The sequence below is a fragment of the Aquarana catesbeiana genome, linkage group LG01 (genome assembly GCF_042186555.1).
Source record: "Aquarana catesbeiana isolate 2022-GZ linkage group LG01, ASM4218655v1, whole genome shotgun sequence".
Classification (NCBI taxonomy): Eukaryota; Metazoa; Chordata; class Amphibia; order Anura; family Ranidae; genus Aquarana; species Aquarana catesbeiana.
This window is the reverse complement of record NC_133324.1, coordinates 6,686,716-6,713,445: the sequence shown is the minus strand read 5'-3', so window position 1 is coordinate 6,713,445 and position 26,730 is coordinate 6,686,716. Positions and strand designations below refer to the sequence as shown.

At 41.3% G+C, this 26,730-nt stretch overlaps 1 protein-coding gene across 9 annotated transcripts in view; it reads right to left on the bottom strand.

The window, feature by feature from the left end:
- Positions 1-26,730, bottom strand: part of LOC141124155 (chymotrypsinogen A-like) — a 48,231-nt gene continuing 21,501 nt past the window's right edge. For all 9 annotated transcript variants that reach the window (XM_073612233.1, XM_073612229.1, XM_073612230.1 and 6 more), the window contains 3 exons: positions 23,249-23,429; positions 10,244-10,365; positions 1-203 (listed from right to left, as the gene is read on the bottom strand). In XM_073612233.1, the coding sequence (XP_073468334.1) occupies positions 51-203; positions 10,244-10,365; positions 23,249-23,429 (456 nt within the window). In that variant the 3' untranslated portion in view covers positions 1-50. The remainder of the gene's footprint in view (positions 204-10,243; positions 10,366-23,248; positions 23,430-26,730) is intronic.

The following is a 26,730-nucleotide window of genomic DNA, read 5'->3' as shown; positions in this document are numbered from 1 at the left end:
TTTCAATGCAATGTCACTTTATTGACTATCAGACATGGATTAAACCATATTTAGTTATCTTGTATAGTCTGGTCTATCCAGTCTCTGTAGCTGGAGATATCAGTGAAGATGGCAGGCTTAGATGTAGAGCAGGAAGAGGACGCAATACCGGCCAGGATCTTGGTTCCGTTCCTCTCACACACAAGGGCTGCACCACCGTCAACCTGAAAAAGAAGCAAAATCAGAAGTTCTAAGAAAGTTTCCCTTTAGTATTTCAATGAATGTATGGTATGCATTATTGGTCTGCAGTTTTTACAGGACTATGGAACCAGAGAAATATCTGCTAACACCTGGACATCCCTCCTACCTGAAAATTCCCCTCCTTCCTCGCCCAATATCAATTGGAAGGCTTCCTGATTGCTTCATTTTTTGTACCAGTTAGTGCATTGAATAAAGTCAGTGAAAAGATGTATTTCAGTTACTGGTGGGAGTTTGGTGGGCTCAGTCACCAATGGAAATCATGTACCTCTTGGTCAATCACGTACTCCCAGCAATGACCATGTCATCACCAACATGTCCCAGTCACACAGGGATGATTGGGATCCTTTGCCTTTGCTGCTGTTGTTAAAAATACCCGCTGCTTCCAAGTATTGTAGGAATGCATAGCCTCCTCCCATGTGACAGTGTATAGGTGCAGCAGCCAATCACTAGTCCTGAACACTGTCGCATGATTGAGGGAGTGATATCACCACTCCCCTTCATGTCCAGTCCAACACCAACCAGCACTGAGGATTTCGGCGCCATCTGTGATGGAGGCAGGATTGACAGTGGAGCATTGGTGAATGTCAGCTTGTCAGGGAAATCACATGCATGGTTGTGCACGAAGATGTGCATGAAGATGTGCACATGCTCATAAAAATTCTCGAGTGACAAGTAGACATTCCCTAACTCATGCGCATGCTCATAATAATTGACATAATTGAAACGAGTGACAACCGGATGTACCCTAATTTATGTGCGTGCCCGTGAGCCCGCATGAATACATGCCTCTCACTTGCCTATTTGAAGTGGCTCCAGAGACCAGAGGATTGCTGAGTGGTCGTCAGCTTCTACCATTTGTGGTCTGATTCTGTACTTCCCAGCTTGTTTTGACCCTACTTGTTCCTGATACCCCATTGCTGATTCTGGCTTGTGACCTGACTCTGCCTGCTGTTTTGGTACCTTCTCTGCTCACCCAATATCACCCCCGGCCTGGCTCTGACTCTGCTTTGGTTCCTGATTCTGCACCTCTTCTGCCCTTCTGATACCGACTCTTGCCTGCCTGACCACTCAAGATCCTGCATCTGCCTGCTTGCAAAACTGCTTGCTGCCTGCTGTTTCTGCTGCAGTGCCTCCGCATCTGCAAGAGTTTTTTACATTGGCCTGCTGGCCTTCCTGTTTGCTGCCCATGGTTCTGCACCGGCTGCTGTGTCTGCTCATCAGCCAGATCGGCACTTGCTGCAAGGTTCTTCTGGTTCTCTGTGCCACTCTCTGCCTTGTTATATCCTGTCGTCACTTCCAGGAGAAAGAGGGCAGGAGGTGTAAGGGGAAGCCCTCTTGTCAGCTCGGCCTTGACCAGGTACGTGACACAGCTGTTCAGGGAGAACCTTTTACATAGACATTGTCACTTTGTCACAATGGGTCCGGTGACAGGGTCTCTTTAAATAGGCTCTGAGGTGTTAGAAGGTCACCATAAGCCCTCAAAGCCAATCGAAGGGTGCTTAGTTTGTAAATGCTTTCAGCTCCCTCAAGTGCAACAATTTGAGCCCCAACATTGTCTTTGTGGGGAAGATATTGGTTGTGGTTTAATAAAATTATACTATTTTTGTAATCTGGTAATTTTGTAATAAAGATAATTTTGTCTTAATCATAATTTTAGATTCCTTCACTGAGCACAAGCCACATAGGTCCAGCTTGGTGGGTACTGCTTTCAGGGTGTCTATGCCTTGAAGTACTATTTGCTGTTTGACCACTTGGACCACTCCTATACATTGTGAGTCAGCATGCAGTTCTGTTATCTATAATTCCTGGCATAATTCCTGCCGTTCCCACAACCCGGGCTGCCGTGCATTCCAATTGCCAAAAAATGATGTATCGGGTGATGCTGGAAATGACGTCAGGACCATGCTGTTGCGCCTCAATGCGTTTCGCACACCTAGTGCGTCATCAGGAAGCCAGAGGCGTCATCTTACTCCTGGTATTTATACCCTGTGTGTTAAGTTCCCAACTGGAACCAGATACTGGAAGTGCCGATTCAGCCATAGTAACACTAGGAGAAGTACCCAAATCCCATCTATTAATTTAAACAGCAGACCGGTGGAATTCGGTCCAGGTTTTCCAGGCCACCTTGGCAGTGTGGGTTCCAAACCAGATTTTTCTCTCCACCTGTGACCAGCACCAGGTGGTATAAATAAGGACTGGAGCAAGAGGTTACTCTTGGCCTGGGACTCAGGAAGCCAAACCTGAAAGAGCTGTAGATGTTGTCATTGCTCCATATGAGAAAGGAACGTTTCCATTACATTTTTTTTTTGTTGGTGATTGGGAAAAGCCTTTCATCTGTGAGGAAGGAATCTGAAATGTTTAGTGTTTGGATGGCAAGGATTTATTTTTCTGTTTTGTTTGATTTTCACGTGACCTAATAAATAAATCTGACTACAAGCCAGACTTTTAAGACCTGCCGTCGGGACTACATTTTTCCCAGGGAAGGTGATCCCCATTTAAGCTAACCCCCACAATAACCAATCAATTTTCTATGTGTTCATAAAAAAATGTAATAAATAAATTCAGAAAACCAATCATATATTTCTACATAGGATATAATTCCTCAATTCCCCACCCACCATATACTATTATACACCCCACTTGGTATATTCAAAAATCAGTACATAATATAAATGTACAAAATGTATACTAAACACTCCCTATATAAAAATAAGTTCTAACACTAGACATCTGCGTTTTGTTTCGTTCTGAATCTAAACTGAGATGGATTTTTTGTTATTTTTGTATTTTCGGATGTATCCAAATTTTTGAATAGTAACAAATTTAAACAGAATAACGAACCAAAATTTTGGAGGAAATTCGAATTCAAATAGTTTTCTAATTGAATTTGAAAAGTTTTCAAATCTAATTAAAATCTTTTTCATATCGCATTTGAATTTCTGAAGAGAATAAAATAGAATAGAAAATAAAGGAATAGAATACAAAGGAATAGAATAGAATAGAAAAGAATAGAATAGAAAATAAAAAAACAGAATATAATAGTATAAAACAGAACAGAATAGAAAATGAAAGACATAGAATAGAAAAAAAGGAAAAAAATGAAAATAAAAGAATAGAGTAAAACAGAACAAAATAGATTATAAAATAAAGGAACAGAACAGAATATAATAAAAAATAGAATACATTTAAATAGAATATAACCATTTTCTGAAATGTGAATTTCAAAAAGAATAAATTAAAATCGAATTCAAATCTTTTTCATATCGCATTCGAATTTCTGAAAAGAATAAAATAGAATAGAAAATAAAGGAATAGAATGGAAAAAAATAGAATAGAATAGAAAAGAATAGAATAGAAAATAAAAGAACAGAATATAATAGAGTAAAACAGGACAGAATAGAAAATAAAAGAATAGAAAAGTGTAGAATAGAAAAAAAGGGAAAAATAGCAAATAAAAGAATAGAGTAAAAACTAACAAAATAGATTGTAAAATAAAGGAACAGAATAGAATATAATAAAAAATAGAATACAATTAAATAGATTATAACCATTTTCTGAAATTCAAATTTCAAATAGAATAAATTCAAATTTGAATAGAATAGAAAATATTAGAATAGAATAGAAAAAAAAATATAACCATTTCCAGAATAGGATAGAAAGAATATACCAATATAAACCGTTTTTCCAAATTTGAATTTTAAATGGAATAAATTTGAATAGAATAAAAAAGAATAGAATAGAATAGAATAGAATAGAAAGTAAATAAATAAAATAGAAAATAAAATAATAGAGTAGAAAAAAATGAAAGAATACATTTGATTTCAAATGGAATTTGTTTCAAATTCAGATGGAATTCAATTCCAATAGGCATGTGCATTTGGTTTCGTTCCGAATCGAAATTCGGACGAATTTTTCATTATTCGGAAATTCGGATGCATCCGAATTTCCGAATTACAAAAGTAAAGAATTTAAACGAATCCGAAAAAAAACGAACAAATTCGAAAACATATTCGAATCGAATTCGAAAACATATTCGAAAACATACTCGAATCGAATTCGAAAACATACTCGAATTCGAAAAAAATAGAAAACGTTTTTCTAAAAAAAACAATAAGATAGAATATAAAATAATAAAGCAATAGAATATATATGTATATATAAATATATACATATATATATATATATATATATATATATATATATATATATATATATATTTTTTTTTTTTTTTTTTTAATTATTCTCTTCTATTGTTTTTTTATGCTTTTCTTTTCTATTATTTTATATTTTATAATAGTCTTTTCAATTCAAATTCAAATTCATTCTATACGAAATTCGGATTTCGGTACATGGCTTCTGAAGTTTGAATTTCGTATAGAATGAATTCGAATTGAAAAGACTATTATAAAATATAAAATAATAGAAAATAATAGAAAAACAATAGAACAGAATAGAAAAAATAGTATATATATATATATATAACCATCTTCCAAAATTCGAATTTCGTATAAAATGAATTTGAATAGAAAAGATTAAAATAGAGTAGAAAGAATAGACTAGAAAAACAATAGAACAGAATAGAATAAGATATAATATATATATATTATATTTTATTCTGTTCTGTTCTATTGTTTTTCTAGTCTATTCTTTTATATTCAAATTCAAATTCATTCTATACAAAATTCGAATTTCAGAATCCATCTTCCGAAATTCGAATTTCATATAGAATGAATTCAAATTCAAATAGAAAAGTTTAGAATAGAATAAAAAAGAATAGCATAGAAAAACAATGAAACAGAAGAGAAAAAAAATATAATATATATATATATATATATATATATATATATATATATATATATATTATATTTTATTCTCTTCTGTTCTGTTCTATTGTTTTTCTAGTCTATTCTATTTCTATTATTTTCTATTCTAATCTTTTCTATTCAAATTCGAATTCATTCTATATGAAATTCTAATTTTAGAAGCCATCTTCAGAAATTCGAATTTCGCATAGAATTAATTCAAATTCGAATAGAAAAGTTTAGAATAGAATAGAAAAGAATAGCATAGAAAAACAATGGAACAGAATAGAAAACTATTCTGTTCTATTGTTTTTCTATGCTATTCTTTTATACTTTCTATTCTATCCTAATCTTTTCTATTGGAATTCGATTTCATTCTATACGAATTTCAAATTTCGCAAAATGGTTATATATAGTTTACTTTTTCAAATTCAGTTATTGTTTTTTTTCGAATGCGGTAGAATTTTTTCGAATTTGACAGTTTTTTCGAATGTGGTAGAATTTTTTCGAATTTGACAGTTTTTTTCGAATGTGGTAGAATTTTTTCGAATTTGACAGTTTTTTTCGAATGTGGTAGAATTTTTTCGAATTTGACAGTTTTTTTCGAATGTGGTAGAATTTTTTCAAATTTGATAGGTTTTTTTCGAATTCGAATACGAAACGAACCAAATTCCGAAAACGAATGTAATGAATGCAACGAATTTAACTAAACGAATTTAGTTAAATAACGAATCAAAACGAAACTAAACTAAACGAATTTTTTCATCCTGCACATGTCTGAATTCCAACTTGAATGCAATTCGAATGGAGTTCGAAAATAGGAATTGTTTCAAATTCGAATAAATAAAACGAACTCCAAAAAGGAATTCAACAAACTTAACTGAACAAATTTATGTGTATACTAACGAATCAAAACAATTTTTTTTTTAATTCTGCATTTGTCTATCTAACACTAATAATTATTTAAAAAAAAACATTTAATGTCTAAATCAATATTAAGGCCATTTGGGTCCAAGCTTTCCAATTCAAAAATCCAAAATGTCTCTTAGCATGACACCTCCTTCCTAAATTAGTCCCCCTATTTTATCTATAGAATAAAATTTTAAATGACTGAGATCCCTACTGTGTGTAGTTCTAAGATGATTGTATACACCAGTTTTCTAGTAGTGCTCCATGTATACTGGTAGCCACAAGTGAATTCCACATATAGGTAGTATGTGTGCTGTTGCAAGTGATACATTTCTTAGTAGTATGCTCTTTTTTGTTGTGATACAATAGAAATTTAGTGACTTTTATATTTCCTTTGAGGGTATTTCTGCATGGTATGCATCTGCCATATTTAACCACTTGCCTGACCGCCCACAGTATATATACGTAATTATTTTGACATTTAATACCGGGTTTATGGTATCATTTTGTTCTGCTAAAAGTCAACCTGGTGGCGGATTTCCCGTGGGATCGCTTTTAGAGGTCAGCGGGAGAGGTGCCCTCCCCCTCCCGCCGCTTTCCTGTTGTTTCCAGGTAAACCCGGAAGTGATCCGATATGGCTGATAGCTAGGCAGGAATTTGAGTAAGGGCAAGATGCCCCCCCACTAGGCTCTATGCCCCTGGAGGACTGGAGCGACCTCTGACGTCACTTCCAGTTCTCAGGCTTAACCACTTCAGTACCAGGCACTTAGACACCTTCCTGCCCAGGCCAATTTTCAGCTTTCAGTGCTGTCGCAATTTGAATGGCAATTGTGCGGTCATGCTACACTGTACCCAAACAAATTTTTTATCATTTTGTTCCCACAAATAGAGCTTTCTTTTGGTGGTATTTGATCACCTCTGTGGGGTTTTTTTTTGCGCAACAAATAAAAAAAAGACAGAAAATGTTTTCTTTGTTTCTGTTAAAATTTTTTGTAAATAAGTATGTTTTCTTCTTCAATGACAGGAACTGATATGGCTGCACTGACCGGCACTGATACGGTAGCACTGATGGGCACTGATGAGATGGCACCAATGAGGTGGCACTGATGGGCACTGATGATGGGCACTGATAGGCAGCACTGATGGGCACTGATAGGTGGCACTGGTATGCGGCACTGATGGGTACTCACAGGTGGCACTGATGGGCACTCATAGGCGGCACTGATGGGCACTTGTAGGTGGCATTGATGGGTACTTATGGGTGGCACTGATGGATACTTATGGGTGGCACTGATAGGTGGCACAGATGGGCACTGATGGGCACTGATAGGTAGGCACTGATGGGCATGGATGGGCACTGACAGGTGGCACTGATGACACTGATTGGTGGCACTGATGACACTAATGGGTGGTATTGCTGGGAATCACTGAAATAATAGTGCCAGTCAGTGCCCATTTGTGGGCACTGATTGGCACAGATCTGGCATAATTTGCACATGTGGATGGCCATGGGGTACATACCTGGCCATCCACATGTTGCCCGCTTCCCTGGTGGTCCTGGCGGCTTCCCTGGTGGTCTAGTGCGGGCATCTGAGGGGGGCTGCGCTGATAAACAATCAGCGCAGACCCCCTGTCAGGAGAGCCGCCGATCGGCTCTCCTCTACTCGTGTCTGTCAGACGCGATTGAGGAAAAGCCGATCAATGGCTATTCCTATTGACATCGTGATCAGCCATGATTGGACAAGGCTGATCACTTGGTAAAGAGCCTCCGCCGGAGGTTCTTTACCGAGATCGGTGGAGTGGTGTGTCAGACTGACACACCGATCCACCGATCGCCGCGATGCGCATCCCCATGGGCGCGCGGTGGCATGTTATCCTGCTGGACGTCATATGATGCCCCGTCAAGATAACTGAACCACCACCGACCATCAGTCTGCTTTAGGCCGGGCGGGAAGTGGTTAAAGACTTTTTTTTAAATCAAAGTGTCAACATTTTTTCCTTTTCTCTTTTGCTTTAAAAGGTAAAGGGGAGATTTGGGGGTCTTTTTGACCCTGGATCTCTCGATAAAGAGGATCTGTCATGCTTGTTTCTATTACAAGGGATGTTTACATCCAAAAGGGCCCTCTAAAAGTTAATTAACAGATTGTTCACTTATCAGGGAATTAGTAATTCATCGTGAACGGTTTAGAAAAATGTCAGAATTGTGAGAAGAATAAAATAAAGAAAGAATAATAAAGGTTCCCATTCTCAGTGCAGCTGCTATCTATATGATGTAAAAACCATCAAACAGTATATTCAATCATTGAGACTGCCCTATCACCTACTAATATAACATGCACAAGTGCTATTTCACTTGGAAAAAGTGTCCCGTGGGAGTTCAATATATCAATAACAGTTATAATGTTTGGGGGCCCTTTGGGTCTTTTCCTAAATCACTTCAAGTTAACCACTTCAGCCCCAGAAGATTTGGCTGCTGAATGACCGGGCCATTTTTTTGCGATACGGCACTGTGTTGATTTAACTGACAATTGCGCGGTCGTGCGACGTTGTACCCAAACAAAATTGACCTCCTTTTTTCTCACAAATAGAGCTTTCTTTTGGTGGTATTTGATCCCCTCTGCTGGTTTTTTTTTTTTTGCGCTATAAACAAAAAAAGAGCGACAATTTTGACAATATTTTGTACTTTTTGCTATAATAAATATCCCCATTTTTTTTTTTAAAAAACAAATGTTTTTCTCAGTTTAGGCCGATATGTATTATTCTACATATTTTTGGTAAAAAAAAATCGCAATAAGCGTATATTGGTTGGTTTGCGCAAAAGTTATAGTGTCTACAATATAGGGGATAGATTTATAATGGAGGCGATCCACGATTTTTATTGGGACTGCAACATTGTGGTGGACACATTGGACACTTTTGACACATCTTTGGGACGATTGCCATTTATACAGCGATCGGTGCTATAAAAATGCACTGATTACTGTAAAAATGTCACTGGCAGTGAAGGGGTTAACACTAGGGGGCGAGTAAGGGGTTAACTGTGTTAACTGTGTGTGTTTCTAACTGTAGGGGGAGGGGACTGACCTAGAGGAAATGACGGATCGTGGTTCCTTGCTATTAGGAATGCACAATCTGTCACTCCTCACAGAACAGAACAGGGATTTGTGTGTCTACACACACGCGTCCCTGTTCTGCCTCTCGTGCCCGCAATCGCTTGTGGCCAGCAGTCATCGCGAACATCGGCCACAAGCATCGGCACCCCTGCTGTGCAGCGGGCGCATTCACGTGCCTGCTATCCCACTCACAGGTTTGTGCCGACCTGCCAAAGTATAATGATGGCGGCTGGTCGGCAAGCGGTTAAACAGGGCAGCTAGTAAATGGGCCAGAAGACAATTTTTATATTTATTATTAGTATTATCAGTGGCGGCTGGTGGTATATTTTCGGGGGGGGGGCAAACAATGTACCCACAGCCCTGTGGTGGGTCTGTCAGTCAGATACCACCCCAAGCAGTGGTATCTGGTAAGACATCCATATTGATATGTCAAATAGTAGGTTAGTAATCCCTCATTATCCCCTGAGGAAGCTGTCACTGACGAAACATGTTGGGATTTACATCTATCTATGACCACCTTCTTTTCTTGGGACTCCAGCGACCCAGTACATGTATTATGTATATGCTCTATATCGGTTTTAATTGATAGTTTTGCTTTTTCTCTTTTTTTGTACCAATAAAGAAATATATATTTTTATCTAACTCTATATGTATCATTTATTACAGGCACCGCAATAATCCCAATCCTCCTCTTTCATGATTTTCATTAAACGGGATGAGGTGCATGATATTTTAGAGCCACTCAGACCATTTCCTATTGTCTACAGTAGGTTAGTAATGCGGGAGGAGACTGAAGTAGTGAGACGAGGAGAGTAGAGAGATAGATTTGTGTGTCGTCAGTGTAGAGATCATACATAAGATGACCCGATGACATCATTTCTAAGATTTGGACTTTCAATCATCTCTGTAAAGATCAATGGTGGAGCAAATCCTTTAGTAGTCATTTATCACTAACAAGGACTGGTTTCATTCCTAATCCTTTAATACTTTATATAAATATATATTTTGCTATCAATAAATTATTATACTCTATGCATGCAAGATTGTGAGGTTAGAAACAGTTCTACTTATTAAAGATCCAACTAGAGGGAATCTGATCCAGAAGAATATTGTTCTGTTCCCCAAGCTGCCTGAAGAGAACCAACACTGGTCAATAATAAAGGTTTTAGGCCATCATACCATGCAGGAGGAGACATCAGTGCAGATTGTGTTTCTCTGGCTCTTGGTTCCCCATAGTTTCTTGCACTCATCGCTGGTCAGGATAGGAACAGTCACCTCCTGAGAGTCTTCTGAATTGGCTTCTGTCGAGAGAAAAGGAGAGATTAACATGACAATATTAATTATTATGAAAGTTCTCCTCCACAAGTGTGGCATTGCCACCAAATGAAAGTCCAACCACATCGCTCGAAGCTTGTCACTCCAAAAAGAGCAGGAGCTTCTTTTGGGGTAACAAGCTTCGCGCAAAGCTGTTTGTCACAATTTATCATGTGACAATCACAAAAGACTACTTTTTATTTTTTATTTTCTTTTAATTTATTTTTCATTTTTAGTTTTTCATTTTTTTATTATTTTTTCACATTTTATCAATTTTTTTTACTTAGGTCATTTTCTTTACTTGTTTTTTTTTTTTCAGTTTATTTTACAACATTTTTCTCAGTTGCACCTCTTCCTCTTAATATGCTTCATTTTCCCACTCATTTCTTCCTTTTTCCTATTCTCACTTCTCCATGTTCATCCTTTTTTATTTTTCACTCGTGTTTTTTTTTTCTCTTATTTTCTTCTCCTTTGTCTTTTATTTCTGTTGCTTTTATCTCTTTTCCTTTTTTCTCTTTATATGTCCCGATTTTTTTCTATCTGTTCTTCTCCCCCTTTCCCCCCCTCCCCCCATTTTATATCTCCTTTTTGCCGCTATTCATCTTTATCTATTTACACTTTCCTGTGTCCTCCATTACTCCTTGGTCTGCCTTTTCTCTTTCACCCGTTTTCCTTCTTTATCTCCTTTCCCTGTTTGCTCTCCTGATCTGATGGCTTCATTTCTCTCTATGCACTTACACCTTTCACATTCACTGTTTCCTTCACTTCCCTTGTTTTTTGAATGGACACAATCTGCCTAGGTGGGCGGAGTCTCCTGATGTCATACGTTTCCATGACAGACCCCCAACCCTGGCAGCGCCCCCCGTTGTCTAGCTATCGTTTTTTATTCTTAAATCTGTCATAGGGTTCCCCTTAACCACTTCAATGCACTGTATTTTATACTCTGCGCTGACTGCACTGTATATATACATATATATATATATATATATATATATATATATATATATATATATACAGTGCATTCAGTGTAGACCAGTAGTTCTCAACCCTTTTGTGCCGTGACCCCTTGATAAAATTTCCCAAGTTGTGGGGACCCCTAACAGTAAAATTATTTTCATAGCGTGGGTTGTCAGCACCCAAGGCAAGACAAGTCATTTGCGCCCCTAACCCATGGACATTTAGCGCTCCCTTTGCCCCTTCCACTTGTACAGTATTAAAACCCCTTATGGTACATTTTAGGATGTACTACTCTTTCTTTGTTCTCCTTTCTTTCCCTTTTATCTCTCTCTAGCCTAATTTCTTGTTCGTTTTCCCCATCCCTCTCTCAAGCCGTCTTTTTTTTCTTATTTTTTCTCTCCCCTTTTCTTTATTCCTCCCCCTTTTTTCCTCTACCTTCCATGTATTCTCTATTTTTATTCCTTCTCTTACGCCTTGGGGGGTGGGGGGAATGGGATGAGTGGCAGTGCTGGGGGAAGTTCTGATCAGCCAACTTAGGTGATCTTGATTAGGGATGAGCCGAACACCCCCCTGTTCGGTTCGCACCAGAACATGCGAACAGGAAAAAAGTTCGTTCGAACACGCGAACACCGTTAAAGTCTATGGGACACGAACATGAATAATCAAAAGTGCTAATTTTAAAGGCTAATATGCAAGTTATTGTCATAAAAAGTGTTTGGGGACCTGGGTCCTGCCCCAGGGGACATGGATCAATGCAAAAAAAAGTTTTAAAAACGGCCGTTTTTTCAGGAGCAGTGATTTTAATAATGCTTAAAGTCAAACAATAAAAGTGTAATATCCCTTTAAATTTCGTACCTGGGGGTGTCTATAGTATGCCTGTAAAGGGGCGCATGTTTCCCGTGTTTAGAACAGTCTGACAGCAAAATGACATTTTGAAGGAAAAAACTCATTTAAAACTACCCGCGGCTATTGCATTGCCGACAATACACATAGAAGTTCATTGATAAAAACGGCATGGGAATTCCCCAAAGGGGAACCCCGAACCAAAATTAAAAAAAAAAAATGACGTGGGAGTCCCCCTAAATTCCATACCAGGCCCTTCAGGTCTGGTATGGATATTAAGGGGAACCCCGGCCAAAATTAAAAAAAAAAAATGACGTGGGGTTCCCCCTAAATTCCATACCAGACCCTTCAGGTCTGGTATGGATTTTAAGGGGAACCCCGCGCCAAAAAAAAAAAAAAAAAAACGGCGTGGGGTCCCCCCAAAAATCCACACCAGACCCTTATCAGAGCACGCAACCTGGCAGGCCGCAGGAAAAGAGGGGGGGACGAGAGTGCGGCCCCCCCCTCCTGAACCGTACCAGGCCACATGCCCTCAACATTGGGAGGGTGCTTTGGGGTAGCCCCCAAAACACCTTGTCCCCATGTTGATGAGGACAAGGGCCTCATCCCCACAACCCTGGCCGGTGGTTGTGGGGGTCTGCGGGCGGGGGGCTTATCGAAATCTGGAAGCCCCCTTTAACAAGGGGACCCCCAGATCCCGGCCCCCCCCCCTGTGTGAAATGGTAAGGGGGTACAAAAGTACCCCTACCATTTCACTAAAAAACTGTCAAAAATGTTAAAAATGACAAGAGACAGTTTTTGACAATTCCTTTATTTAAATACTTCTTTCTTCTATCTTCCTTCATCTTCTGGTTCTTCTGGTTCTTCTGGCTCTTCTGGTTCTTCCTCCGGCGTTCTCGTCCAGCATCTCCTCCGCGGCGTCTTCTATCTTCTTCTCCTCTGGCCGCTCCGCACCCATGGCATGGGGGGAGGCTCCCGCTCTTCTCTTCTTCTTCATCTTCTTCTCCGGGCCGCTCCGCATCTATGCTGGCATGAAGGGAGGCTCCCGCTGTGTGACGGCGCTCCTCGTCTGACAGTTCTTAAATAACGGGGGGCGGGGCCACCCGGTGACCCCGCCCCCCTCTGACGCACGGGACATGACGGGACTTCCCTGTGGCATTCCCCGTCACGTCACAGGGAAGTCCCGTCAAGTCACCGTGCGTCAGAGGGGGCGGGGTCACCTGGTGGCCCCGCCCCCCGTTATTTAAGAACTGTCAGACGAGGAGCGCCGTCACACAGCGGGAGCCTCCCGCCATGCCAGCATGTGTGAGGAGCGGCCCGGAGAAGAAAATGAAGAAGAGAAGAAAAGAAGAAGAGAAGAAGATGAAGAAGAAGAGAAGAGCGGGAGCCTCCCCCCATGCCATGGGTGCGGAGCGGCCCGAGGAGAAGAAGATAGAAGACGCCGCGGAGGAGATGCTGGACGAGAACGCCGGAGGAAGAACCAGAAGAACCAGAAGAACCAGAAGATGAAGGAAGATAGAAGAAAGAAGAAGTATTTAAATAAAGGAATTGTCAAAAACTGTCTCTTGTCATTTTTAACATTTTTGACAGTTTTTTAGTGAAATGGTAGGGGTACTTTTGTACCCCCTTACCATTTCACACAGGGGGGGGCCAGGATCTGGGGGTCCCCTTGTTAAAGGGGGCTTCCAGATTCCGATAAGCCCCCCACCCGCAGACCCCCACAACCACCGGCCAGGGTTGTGGGGATGAGGCCCTTGTCCTCATCAACATGGGGACAAGGTGTTTTGGGGGGCTACCCCAAAGCACCCTCCCAATGTTGAGGGCATGTGGCCTGGTACGGTTCAGGAGGGGGGGGCCGCACTCTCGTCCCCCCCTCTTTTCCTGCGGCCTGCCAGGTTGCGTGCTCGGATAAGGGTCTGGTATGGATTTTTGGGGGGACCCCACGCCGTTTTTTTTTTTTTTGGCGCGGGGTTCTCCTTAAAATCCATACCAGACCTGAAGGGTCTGGTATGGAATTTAGGGGGAACCCCACGTCATTTTTTTTTTTAAATTTTGGCCGGGGTTCCCCTTAATATCCATACCAGACCTGAAGGGCCTGGTATGGAATTTAGGGGGACTCCCACGTCATTTTTTTTTTTAAATTTTGGTTCAGGGTTCCCCTTTGGGGAATTCCCATGCCGTTTTTATCAATGAACTTCTATGTGTATTGTCGGCAATGCAATAGCCACGGGTAGTTTTAAATGAGTTTTTTCCTTCAAAATGTCATTTTGCTGTCAGACTGTTCTAAACACAGGAAACATGCGCCCCTTTACAGGCATACTATAGACACCCCCCAGGTACGAAATTTAAAGGGATATTACACTTTTATTGTTTGACTTTAAGCATTATTAAAATCACTGCTCCTGAAAAAACGGCCGTTTTTAAAACTTTTTTTTTGCATTGATCCATGTCCCCTGGGGCAGGACTTGGGTCCCCAAACACTTTTTATGACAATAACTTGCATATTAGCCTTTAAAATTAGCACTTTTGATTTCTCCCATAGACTTTTAAAGGGTGTTCCGCGGCATTCGAATTTGCCGCGAACACCCCAAATTGTTCGCTGTTTGGCGAACTTGCGAACAGCCAATGTTCGAGTCGAACATGAGTTCGACTCGAACTCGAAGCTCATCCCTAATCTTGATCAAGGTCATCTGCTAATCTGAGAACTGTAGTGGGGACTTTTAATGGCAACTCTAATCACAGGTAATGTTACTCACTGTGTCTCCAGCTTCACTGTGTCTCCAGCTCTGTGGTGTCTCGCAGCAGTGACACCTATGCCGAAATCAGGAGATAGGGTCTCCTCCAGCCCCTATCACGTCACATTCCTCACCAGTCAGCTGACCTCTAGTCTCTGCCCCCCACCCATGCCGTGAACTGAATGAGCGGCTGGGAAGAGGCTGAGTGATAGGCCGTGGGCACCAGGAACAGCTCAGCTGTGCTTCCACAGGCTCCAGGGACAGCCCTGCTGGGTGGCCGCGAAAAGGCTGGGAGAGTGGCGTGGGCTTCAGGAACAGCCCAGGATTTGGTGACCCCTGGCAAATCGTCAGCCGACCCCCGAGGGGGTCCTGACCCCCAGGTTGAGAACCACTGGTGTAGACTATATATACAGTGCAAGCAGTCTAATATATATATATATATATATATATATATATATATATATATATATACAGTGCAGTCAGTGCAGAGTATATAACACAGTGCATTGAAGTGGTTAAGGGGAACCCTATGACAGATTTAAGAATAAAAAACGACATGGGGTCCCCCCCAAAATCAATTCTGGGTCCTTTGGGCCTGGTATAGATTTTAAGGGAACTCCACTCCAAATTAAGAAAAAAAAAGTGTGGAGTCCCCCCTAAAATTCACACCAGGCCCTTTGGGTCTGGCATAGATTTTAAGGGGAACTACACGCCAAAAATTTAAAAAAATTGGTGTTACCAGACCCTTATCTGAGCACGCAACCTGGCAGGCTGCAGGAAAAGAGGGGGGATGAGAGAGCACCTGCCCCCTCCTGAACCATACCAGGCCACGTGCCCTCAACATGGGGAGGGAGGCTTTAATAAGGGGGCATCCAGATCCCATCCCACCCATGTGAATGGGTATCGGGTACAATGTAGACATGTGCACTGCCAAAAAATGAGTTCGTTTTCGTTTCATTCGTTTATTTTTTTTTCATTTTTTGGGTCATTCGTTATGATCGCAATTCGTAAATTCTTACATTCTTACATTCGTAAATTTGTACATTCGTACATTTGCACATTAGTGAATTCATACAATCATACATTCGCACATTCGTACATTCGTAAATTCCTATATTCATACATGTGTACATTCGCACATTCCTACATTCGTTAATTCGTACATTCGTAAATTCGTAAAGTAGAAAATTTGTATATTTGTAAATTTGTACATTTGTAAATTAGAAAATTTGGAAATTTGTAAATTCAAAATTTGAAAATCCAAAAACCCGAAAATTCGAAAATCTGAAGTAGTAACTAACTATTAAATTATAGGTATTGTAATTTACTTTCAAATTTGGCTGTTAGTGAACGTAACAAATACGAATTTATCCGAAGTTACGAATTATCCGAAATAACGAACACTGCATCTAAACAAATGGAACGGAACAAATTAATAATAAATAACAATAATAAAAAGTTTTTATTATTATTGTTATTAATTATTATTAATTCATTACGTTCCATGCATTTGGATACGGCATTCGTTATTTCGGATAATTCGTAACTTCGGATAAATTTGTATGTGTTATGACGTGTACACACGACCGGACTTTACGGCATACTTTGCCCGGCGGACTTTTCGACAGACTTTACGATGGACTTTCCGAATGAACGGACTTGCCTACACATGATCAACCAAAGTCCGACGGATTCGTACGTGATGACGTACGACCGGACTAAAACAAGGAAGTTCATAGCCAGTAGCCAGTAGCTGCCCTAGTGTCGGTTTTTGTCCGTCGGACTAGCATACAGACGAGCGGACTTTTCGACCGGACTCGAGTCCGTCGGATAGATTTGAAACATGTTTCAAATCTAAGTCCGTCAAACTTTTGAGAAAACAAAGTCCGCTGGAGCCCACACACGATCGAATTGTCTGACGGACTCCGGTACGCCGGACCAAGTATGCCGGAAAGTCCGGTCGTGTGTACGTTGCATTACGTTCACTAACAGTCAAATTTGAAAGGAAATTACAATACCTATAATTTAATAGTTGGTAATAGTTAAGTGATTATTAGTTAATTATTATTTCAGATTTCTGAATTTCCGAATTTCCGAATTTCCGAATTTATGAATTCACTAATTTACTAATTTATGAATGTACAAATTTACAAATGTACGAACTTACAAATTTTCGAATATTCCAATTTCCGAATATTTGGAAAAATTTGTTAAACGGGTTTTTTTTACGAATTTTGACCAAAATCTCTGAATTAATGAATTTGTCGAAATTTGTTATAAAACAAATACAGAACAAATTGAATTGCACGTTGTATCCCTACTCATTCACTAAAAAAGTGTCAAAAAAGTAAAAACCACAACAGTTTTTGAAAATTCCTTTATTAAAAAAAAAAAAAAGTGTCCCGCAATGTCCATCCATCTTCAATCACGCTGCCTGATGGACTGAGTTTTTTCATTTTTTTTCTATTTTTCGGGTCCGTTGGGCAGCGTGATTGAAGATGGATGAACATCGCGGGAACCTTTTTTTTTTTTACTAAAGGAATTGTCAAAAACACAAATCAAGGCTTACACAACATCTCCGCAAATACTTCCAAAATAAGGATACTCCCGATATAAATCTTTTCTCCTTATGGAATGCATATAAGGCCTATATTCACTGGCTAATTCTACAAATGAGCACCGGATCAAAAAGGTAGCATGACAGCAGACTGACGGAAATACTGAAATTGATACATGAGCTTGAATCTTGTAACAAACAAATGCCATCTGATTCCACATCTGCTACTCTTCTTTTACTATGTTATGGGCTGCGGTTTCTCTTATGCTCCCAACATGATCATTACTTAAAGCATCTTTCACCCTTTTACAAAACAAAAACTCAGTAATCCCCAGCAAATTGCGCACACCTTTGCTGACTATTATAAGGCTTTGTACAACTTAAAAGATGACTCTGCAACCCCTCGACCTAAAATTGAAGACCACTTTTGAATCAGATCAAACTCCCATCTATCTCCTCTGGCCCAACTAGAGATATTAAATGCCCCATTTGTAGATAAAAAAAATAGCCATTTCAATTAAATCTTTACCTGCAGGTAAATCTCCAGGACCAGATGGTCTTATGAAGAAATACTAATGCCCCGTACACACGGTCAGATTTTCCGACGGAAAATGTGTGATAGGACCTTGTTGTCGGAAATTCTGACCGTGTGTGGGCTCCATCACACATTTCCCATCAGATTTTCCGACACACAAAGTTTGAGAGCAGGCTATAAAATTTTCCGACAACAAAATCCATTGTTGGAATTTCTGATCGTGTGTACACAAATCCGACACACAAAGTGCCACGCATGCTCAGAATAAATAAAGAGATGAAAGCTATTGGCTACTTCCACTTTAGAGTCCCGACATACGTGTTTTACGTCACTGCGTTCAGAGCGATCGGATTTTCCGACAACTTTGTGTGACCGTGTGTATGCAAGACAAGTTTGAGCCAACATCCGTCGGAAAAAATCCTAGGATTTTGTTGTCGGAATGTCCGATCAATGTCCGACCGTGTGTACGGGGCATAACAGTGTTTTGCTGAAGTTACAGCTACACAAAAATCCTTCCCATGGAGACGTTGTCAGCCAACATTGTAACTTTGCCCAAACCTGGTAAGGAACCTACTACCCCTGCCAATTTTAGGCCCATCTCATTACTGAATACCGATGTGAAATCTTACACCAAAATCTAAAGCTAAGCGCCTTATTGATGTCCTTCCACCTTGATCAAGCCCAATCAAACTTACTTCACCAAGGGGAGACAAGAATCAGATGCAACTAGACACATTCTAAATGTACTTAGCCATGCAGAGTTCAGTAAAACTCCTTCTCTCCTCTTATCCGTAGATACAGAGAAAGCGTTTGACCAAATTCATTGGTTACCGTATATACTTGTGTATAGGCCGACCCGAATATAAGCCGAGGCACCTAATTTTACCACAAAAACTAGGAAAACTTATTGACTCGAGTATAAGACTAGGGTGGGAAATGCAGCAGCTACTGGGTAAACAATGCCCATCTGCAGCCTCACTTTGCCCATCTTCAGCGTCATTGTGCCCATCTGCAGCCTCACTGTGCCCATCTGCAGCCTCACTGTGCCCATTTGCAGCCTCACTGTGCCCATCTGCAGCCTCATTGTGCCTATCTGCAGCCTCACTGTGCCCATCTGTATCATCAGTGCCCATCTGCAGCCTCACTGACACCATCTGCAGCCTCACTGTGCCCATTTGCAGCCTCACTGTGCCTATCTGCAGCCTCACTGTGCCCATCTGCAGCCTCACTGTGCCCATTTGCAGCCGTACCTTTGATAAATAAAACAGTGGGTGTCTCCCGCTGTGTCATGCAGTCTGTTCGGCTGCCGTCCATTGTAACAAAGCCCCACCTCCTCCTCGTCCAAGATAGATGGAACAATGATACAGTTTCCCAGCATTGTATCAGTGTTCCGTCTATCACGCACGAGGAGGAGGCGGGGCTTTATTACAAGGGACGGCCACCGAACAGACTGCATGACACAGCGGGAGACACCCGCTGTTTTAGTTATCAAAGGTACGGCTGCAGATGTTCACAGTGAGGCTGCACCCTCACTCGAGACCCTCACTCAGGACCCTGACTCGAGTATAAGCCGAGGGGAGGTTTTTCAGCCTTAAAAATGTGCTGGAAAACTTGGCTTATACTCAAGTATATACAATATATATGAAAATTGTATTGCTTAAATTTGGATTCTCTGGAAATATCTTATCTGCCATCTTGGTCCTGTATTCCACTCCCTCTGCACGAGTCTACTCCTCCAGCCTTTTATCTAAACCTTTCCCTATAACTAATGGAACCAGACAGGGTTGTCCCTTATCTCGATCTATCTTTATCCTCTTGATTGAGCCCCTAGTCGAGACTATACGCTCAAATACCTCCATCACAGGTTTCCACCTTAATAACCAATCTCATCTCATCAACCGCTTTGCAGGTGATGTAATCCTCCTCCTTACTCATCCCAAAGAATCTCTCCCTCTTGCCCATCATGTACTATCGCAGTTTAGCTCTATATCTTATAATAAAGTGTCTCCAAATCCACCAGGACACATTTATCTGCACATCTACCCTATACATGGGAGAGCAAAAGTATTCCATACTTAGAGCCCTTTCACACTGGGGCTTGCAGGCGTTATTGCGCTAAAAATACCGCCTGCAAACCAACCCAAAACAGCCACTACTGTTTGTTCAATGTGAAAGCCAGAGGGCTTTCACACTGAAGCGGTGCGCTGGCAGGAGAAGAAAAAAACTCCTGCAAGCCGCATCTTTGGAGCGGAGGGAGCGGTGTATTCACCGCTCCTAAACCGCTCCTGCCCATTGAAATCAATGGGGCAGCGCAGCTATACCGCGGCAATACCGAATACCGCCACAAAAACGACGGTAAAGCAGTGCTAAAAATAGCGCTGTTTTACCGCCGACGCCCCCGCTGCCCCAGTGTGAAAGGGGCCTAGGTATCCAACTCACTCCCTCCCCCTCACAATTGGCTGAAGCTAATTACAGATCGTTTATGGCAAAAATAACCAACGAATAAAAAAAACAAACAAAAATGTCCCTTTAAGTTCTATGGGCGGAAGTGACATTTTGACGTCACTTATGTCCTGCAATGATATGGAGACGGGTGGGGGCCATCTTCCCCTCACTCGTCTCCATGTCAGGCTAGGGAGAGGATCCGATCGCCTCCACCGCTACCGACGTCTCCGGTAAGCGGGGGAGGGCACCGGTAAGCAGCAGGAGGGGGGCCCTCCCCTGCCACCCATAAAAGTGATCTTGCAGCGAATCCGCCACAGAGACCACTTTTATGTTGAAGCAGACCGCCTGCTAGGGATGAGCTTCGAGTTCAAGTCAAACTCATGTTAGGCTTGAACATCGGCTGTTTGCCAGTTCGCCAAACAGCGAACAATTTGGGGTGTTCGCGCCAAATTCGAAAGCCACAGAACACCCTTTAAAAGTCTATGGGAGAAATCAAAAGTGCTAATTTTAAAGGCTTATATGCATGGTATTGTCATAAAAAGTGTTTGGGGACCTGGGTCCTGCATCAGGGGACATGGATCAATGCAAAAAAAAGTTTTTAAACGGTTGTTTTTTTCGGGAGCAGTGATTTTAATAATGCTTAAAGTGAAACAATAAAAGTGTAATATCCCTTTAAATTTTGTACCTGGGGGGTGTCTATAGTATGCCTGTAAAGGGGCGCATGTTTCCGTGTTTAGAACAGTCTGACAGCAAAATGACATTTCAAAGGAAAAAAAGTCATTTAAAACTACTCGCGGCTATTAATGAATTGTCGGTCCGACAATACACATAAAAGTTCATTGATAAAAACGGCATGGGATTTCCCCACAGAGGAACCCCGAACCAAAATTAAAAAAAAAATGGCGTGGGGGTCCTCCTAAATTCCATACCAGGCACTTCAGGTTTGGTATAGATATTAAGGGGAACCCCGCTCCAAAATGTAAAAAAAAAATGGCGTGGGGGTCCCCCTCAAAATCATTGTCGGTCTGACAATACACACACAAAGTTCATTGATAAAAACGGCATAGGTTTTCCCCACAGGGGAACCCCGAACCAAAATTTAAAAAAAAAAATGGCATGGGGGTCCCCCTAAATTCCATACCAGGCACTTCAGGTCTGGTATGGATATTAAGGGGAACCCCGTGCCAAAAAAAAAACGGCGTGGGGTCCCCCCAAAATTCCATACCAGACTCTTATCCGAGCACGCAATCTGACAGGCCGCAGGAAAAGAGGGGGGACGAGAGAGCACCCCCCTCCTGAACCGTACAAGGCCACATGCCCTCAACATTGGGTGGGTGCTTTGGGGTCCCCCCCAAAGCACCTTGTTCCCATGTTGATGGGTACAAGGCCTCATCCCCACAACCCTTGCCCAGAGATTATCGGAATCTGGAAGCCCCCTTTAACAGGGGGACCCCCAGATCCTGCCCCCCCCCTGTGTGAAATGGTAAGGGGGTACAAAAGTACCCCTACCATTTCACAAAAAAAACTGTCAAAAATGTTATAAATGACAAGAGACAGTTTTTGACAATTCCTTTATTTAAAGTCTTCTTCTTTCCATACGAAATTTAAAGGAATATTACACTTTTATTGTTTCACTTTAAGCATTATTAAAATCATTGCATTGATCCATGTCCCCTGGGGCAGGACCCGGGTCCCCAAACACTTTTTATGACAATAACTTGCATATAAGCCTTTTAAATTAGCACTTTTGATTATTCATGTTCGTGTCCCATAGACTTTAACGGTGTTCGCGTGTTCGAACTAATTTTTTGCCTGTTCGCATGTTCTGGTGCAAACCGAACAGGGGGGTGTTCAGCTCATCCCTACCGCCTGCTGAAGAAGAGGATACCGGGATTATGGTAGCTAGCTGCTGCCACAACAACGATACTCCTCTTTAAAGTACTGACGTATAACGACGGTGGGCGGTCTAGAAGTGGTTAAAGTGTTTTTTACATGTTTATTATTTCTGTATTCCACACATTGTATTTGGTTCTTATGATGTAGAGGACCTCACATGTAGTGTGCTCTTAGGGTGTCGTATTATACATTATCAGTGTGTTTTACTTTTTACTACACAGTACTAGTGGGGGGAGCTCTACCCCATATCTCATTTGTAACTGCAGGTTATCCTTATTATAAACTTACCTGTAGGCACAAAAGTCCAAAAAAAGAGCACTTTAATAATGACATCATCAAATAAAAGTGATATCATCAAATAACAGAGATCTCAAAAAAGAACAGTGACACCATCAAATAACAGTGATATCATCAAAAAAGAACAGTGATGTCATCAAAAAACAGTGATGTCATCAAATAACAATGATATCATCAAATAACAGTGACATCATCAAATAACAGTGATATCATCAAAAAGAACAGTGACGTCATCAAATAACAATGACATCATCAAATAACAGTGACATCATTAAGTAACAATGACATCATCAAAAAGAACAGTAAATACCTTCTTGTTCTGGGAAAAAACTAAATGATGTAAGGAGAAATATTCCATAATAATTCCCCTCCAATGATACACAAACTGCAAAAGATAAATCAGGCAGATCTGTAACTGTTTACTACACTACATACACATAAATAAGGGATTTCATTAAAAAACAAAAAAACACACAGCCAGCCGGGTCTTACCAATATTGGTGACAGGATGGGGACAACATGGGAAGAGACCCAGACATGAAGCATGCCCTAGGACTTTAATTGGCTAATCTGTTTTTTTTTTGGAGGATATCATATTCCCTTACTGGAATCAGTGGCGTATCCCGCTTTGGTGGTGATGCAGTTGTCTCCTTTGTTCGTGGTGTCAGAACCAGAATCCGGAGAAATCAGGGACACAGCTTCACTGATGGTGAGAGGACTGGACAACTTGATCAGAGCGATGTCATTGGTGGAGGTCTCGGAGTTGTACTCGGGGTGTTCAAAGACCTAGAAAAGTTTTTGTTAAGCGTTTTTATTATTTTTTTAATACATCAGAACAAATTCTCTAGAATATATGACTTCATTTTCTTATAAATGTAAATATGAGAAATGTGGCTTCAGATAGGCGCCATAGTGAGGAATAGAATGGTAATGGAAACAGCAAACACTTGGACAATCTTCTAGGAAGGCCTGGTGAGGTTGTGACTTTATATTGACCCTGGAAGCGGTACAGATGTTCTACATATACTAAATACAATTTATATAACGCTGAGTTTATACAATATATACCATGTTGGGCTGACGAAATCCCCATTATAATTCTTGTTGCAAAAAGTCTTCTTTACCCAGAGATGCCCAACCAGAGCCCTCTGATGTGGCCTTCAACCTCCTGCTCTAGGATGGAGCCGGCGGTAGACATGTGCAATTCATTTTGTTTCAAATTTGTTTTTCAATGAAATTCGACAAATTAGTTCATTCAGAAATATTCAAATTAACAAAAAATGGTTTAACAAATTTTTCAGAAAAATTCGGAAATTCGAAATGTGAAAATCCAAAAAATGTGAAAATTCGGAAATTTCGAAAATTCAGAAAATATGAAAATCCTAAAATAAGAATGAAAATCTGAATATTCAAAAGAATGAAAATCCGAAAATAAATCCAAAAATTCGAAAACTTGAAACATGTCCGAAATAATAACTAACTAATAATAATAACTATTAAATTATAGGTATTGGAATTTCCTTTTTTTTTTTTTTTTATTTGGCTGTTAGTGAACATAATGAATAAAAATTTATCCGAAGTTACGAATTATCCGAAATAATGAATGACGCATCTAAACGAATGAAACGTAATGAATTAAAAATAATTACATTTTTATACAAATATTTTTTTTTTTTTTTTTTTTCCACGTCAGCAAACTTTTAGAGAGATTTTAAGTCAGCTGCGTCATTTACGCTGCGCCCCCTCTCTTTTTCGCATCATTGTGGCTTAAGGAAGATTGTAATCTCTTTAATACAAAAACTTTTAATCAATTTTCCCTTTCCCTTTTATCCACTAAAAGTACCAATATTTACTTATCTATTTTTATCCCCCCCCCCTCCCCCCACCCCCCCGAAAAAAAAAAAAAAAAAAAAAAAAAAAGTCCCCATCCTCCCTCTCCCTCTCCCCTCCACAGTCCTCAAGCCTCCATAATTGTCAAGTACCTTTCTGTGTTCCTATACTCATGCCATCTTGCCCACGTCTTAGTGTATTTATCTCGCCGGCCTTCCATCGAGTGTTTTGCTTCTTCCATTCCTCTAGCCCATTCTACCCTTATTATCCATTCCTTCATCCTTGGGGCTTCTACCCCTTTCCAGTGACACGGGATCAGTGCTTTAGCTGCGTTTAAGAGGAATGGGGTTACTGACTTGGTGTATTGGGGGATCTCTCTTTCCGTGTCATGGAACAGACACGTCCAAGGATTTTTATTAACCTGCTCCCCCGTTATCTGTTGTATTTCGCCCAGGACTTCTCCCCAATATTTCTGGATTTTAGAACACTCCCACCAAAGATGGGCAAGAGTGCCCGTTTTTCCACATCCTCTCCAGCAAGTTGGAGGGGTCTCAGCATCATATTCGTGTACCTTCCGGGGCGTCCTATGCCATCTTGCTATCGCTTTATAGGCCATTTCATGTGTCCGGGAGTCTCTTGCCGTTAAGTGAACCATCTTTAGAATCTTACTTCTGTGTGCTTCCCCTTCTAAGCCTCCTATTTCCTTTTCCCACTTTTCCAGAAAAGTGGGGTATCCTTTACTAGCTTCCCCCCTTAGGACGCTATATAATTTTGAAATACTTCCTTTCACACACGTGGGGGTATTTAACCACTTCAATACCAGGCACTTAGACACCTTCCCGCCCAGACCAATTTTCAGCTTTCAGCGCTGTCGCAATTTGAATGACAATTGCGCGGTCATGCTACACTGTACCCAAACAAATTTTTTATCATTTTGTTCCCACAAATAGAGCTTTCTTTTGGCGGTATTTGATCACCTTTGTGGTTTTTATTTTTTGCGCAACAAATAAAAAAAGACCGAAAATTTTGAAAAAAAACAAGTTTTTCTTTGTTTCTGTTAAAACTTTTTGTAAATAAGTACGTTTTCTTCTTTAATGACGGGCACTGATATGGCTGCACTGACGGGCACTGATACGGCGGCACTGATGGGCACCGATGAGGTGGCACCGATGAGGTGGCACTGATGAGGTGGCACTGGCGGGCACTGATGATGGGCACTGATAGGCGGCACTGATAGGTGGCACTGATGGGCACTGATAGGTGGCACTGGTATGCGGCACTGATGGGCACTCATAGGTGGCACGGATGGGCACTTATAGGTGGCACTGATGGGCACTCATAGGTGGCATTGATGGGCACTCGTAGGTGGCATTGATGGTTACTTATGGGTGGCACTGATAGTTGGCACAGATGGGCACGGATGGGCACATATAGATGGGCACTGATGGGCACGGATGGGCACTGACAGGTGGCATGAATGGACACTGATGGGTGGCACTGATGGCATTACTTGTTTGCAGTGATGCCCCTAAGGGTGGCATTGCTGGGCATCACTGCAACATAATTGTGCCAATCAGTGCCCATTTGTGGGCACTGATTGGCACAGATTTGGCACACTGGGCACATGTGGATGGCCACGGGGTACATACCTGGCCATCCACATGTTGCCCCTTCCCTGGTGGTCCTAGTGGCGATCCCTGGTGGTCCAGTGTGGTGATCTGCGGGGGGGCTGCGCTGATAAACAATCAGCGCAGACCCCCCCTGCCAGGAGAGCCGCCGATCGGCTCTCTTATACTTGCGTCTGTCAGACGCGAGTGAGGAAGAGCCGATCAACGGCTCTTCCTATTGACAGCGTGATCAGCCGTGATTGGACACGGCGGATCACGTGGTAAAGAGCCTCCGCCGGAGGCTTTTTACCAAGATCAGTGTAGCGGTGTGTCAGACTGACACACCGCTCCACCGATCGCCGCGATGCGCGCCCCCGGGGGCGCGCTGCGGCATGTTATCCTGCTGGACGTCATATGACGTCCAGTCAGGATAACAGAACCACTTCCCGGACGTCAATCCGCTATAGGGCGGGCGGGAAGTGGTTAATAGTTTTTCAATATCCCTTAACTGGACTTTTCCTCTTAGTGGTTGTGGCAGTGAACGTGTAAAGTGCTGTATCTGGGCGTACCTCCACTCGTCTAGTGGTTTGTTCCCCCAGGCCTGTGTGATTTCAGTGTAAGTGTACAGTCTATTTCCTATCATCACATCT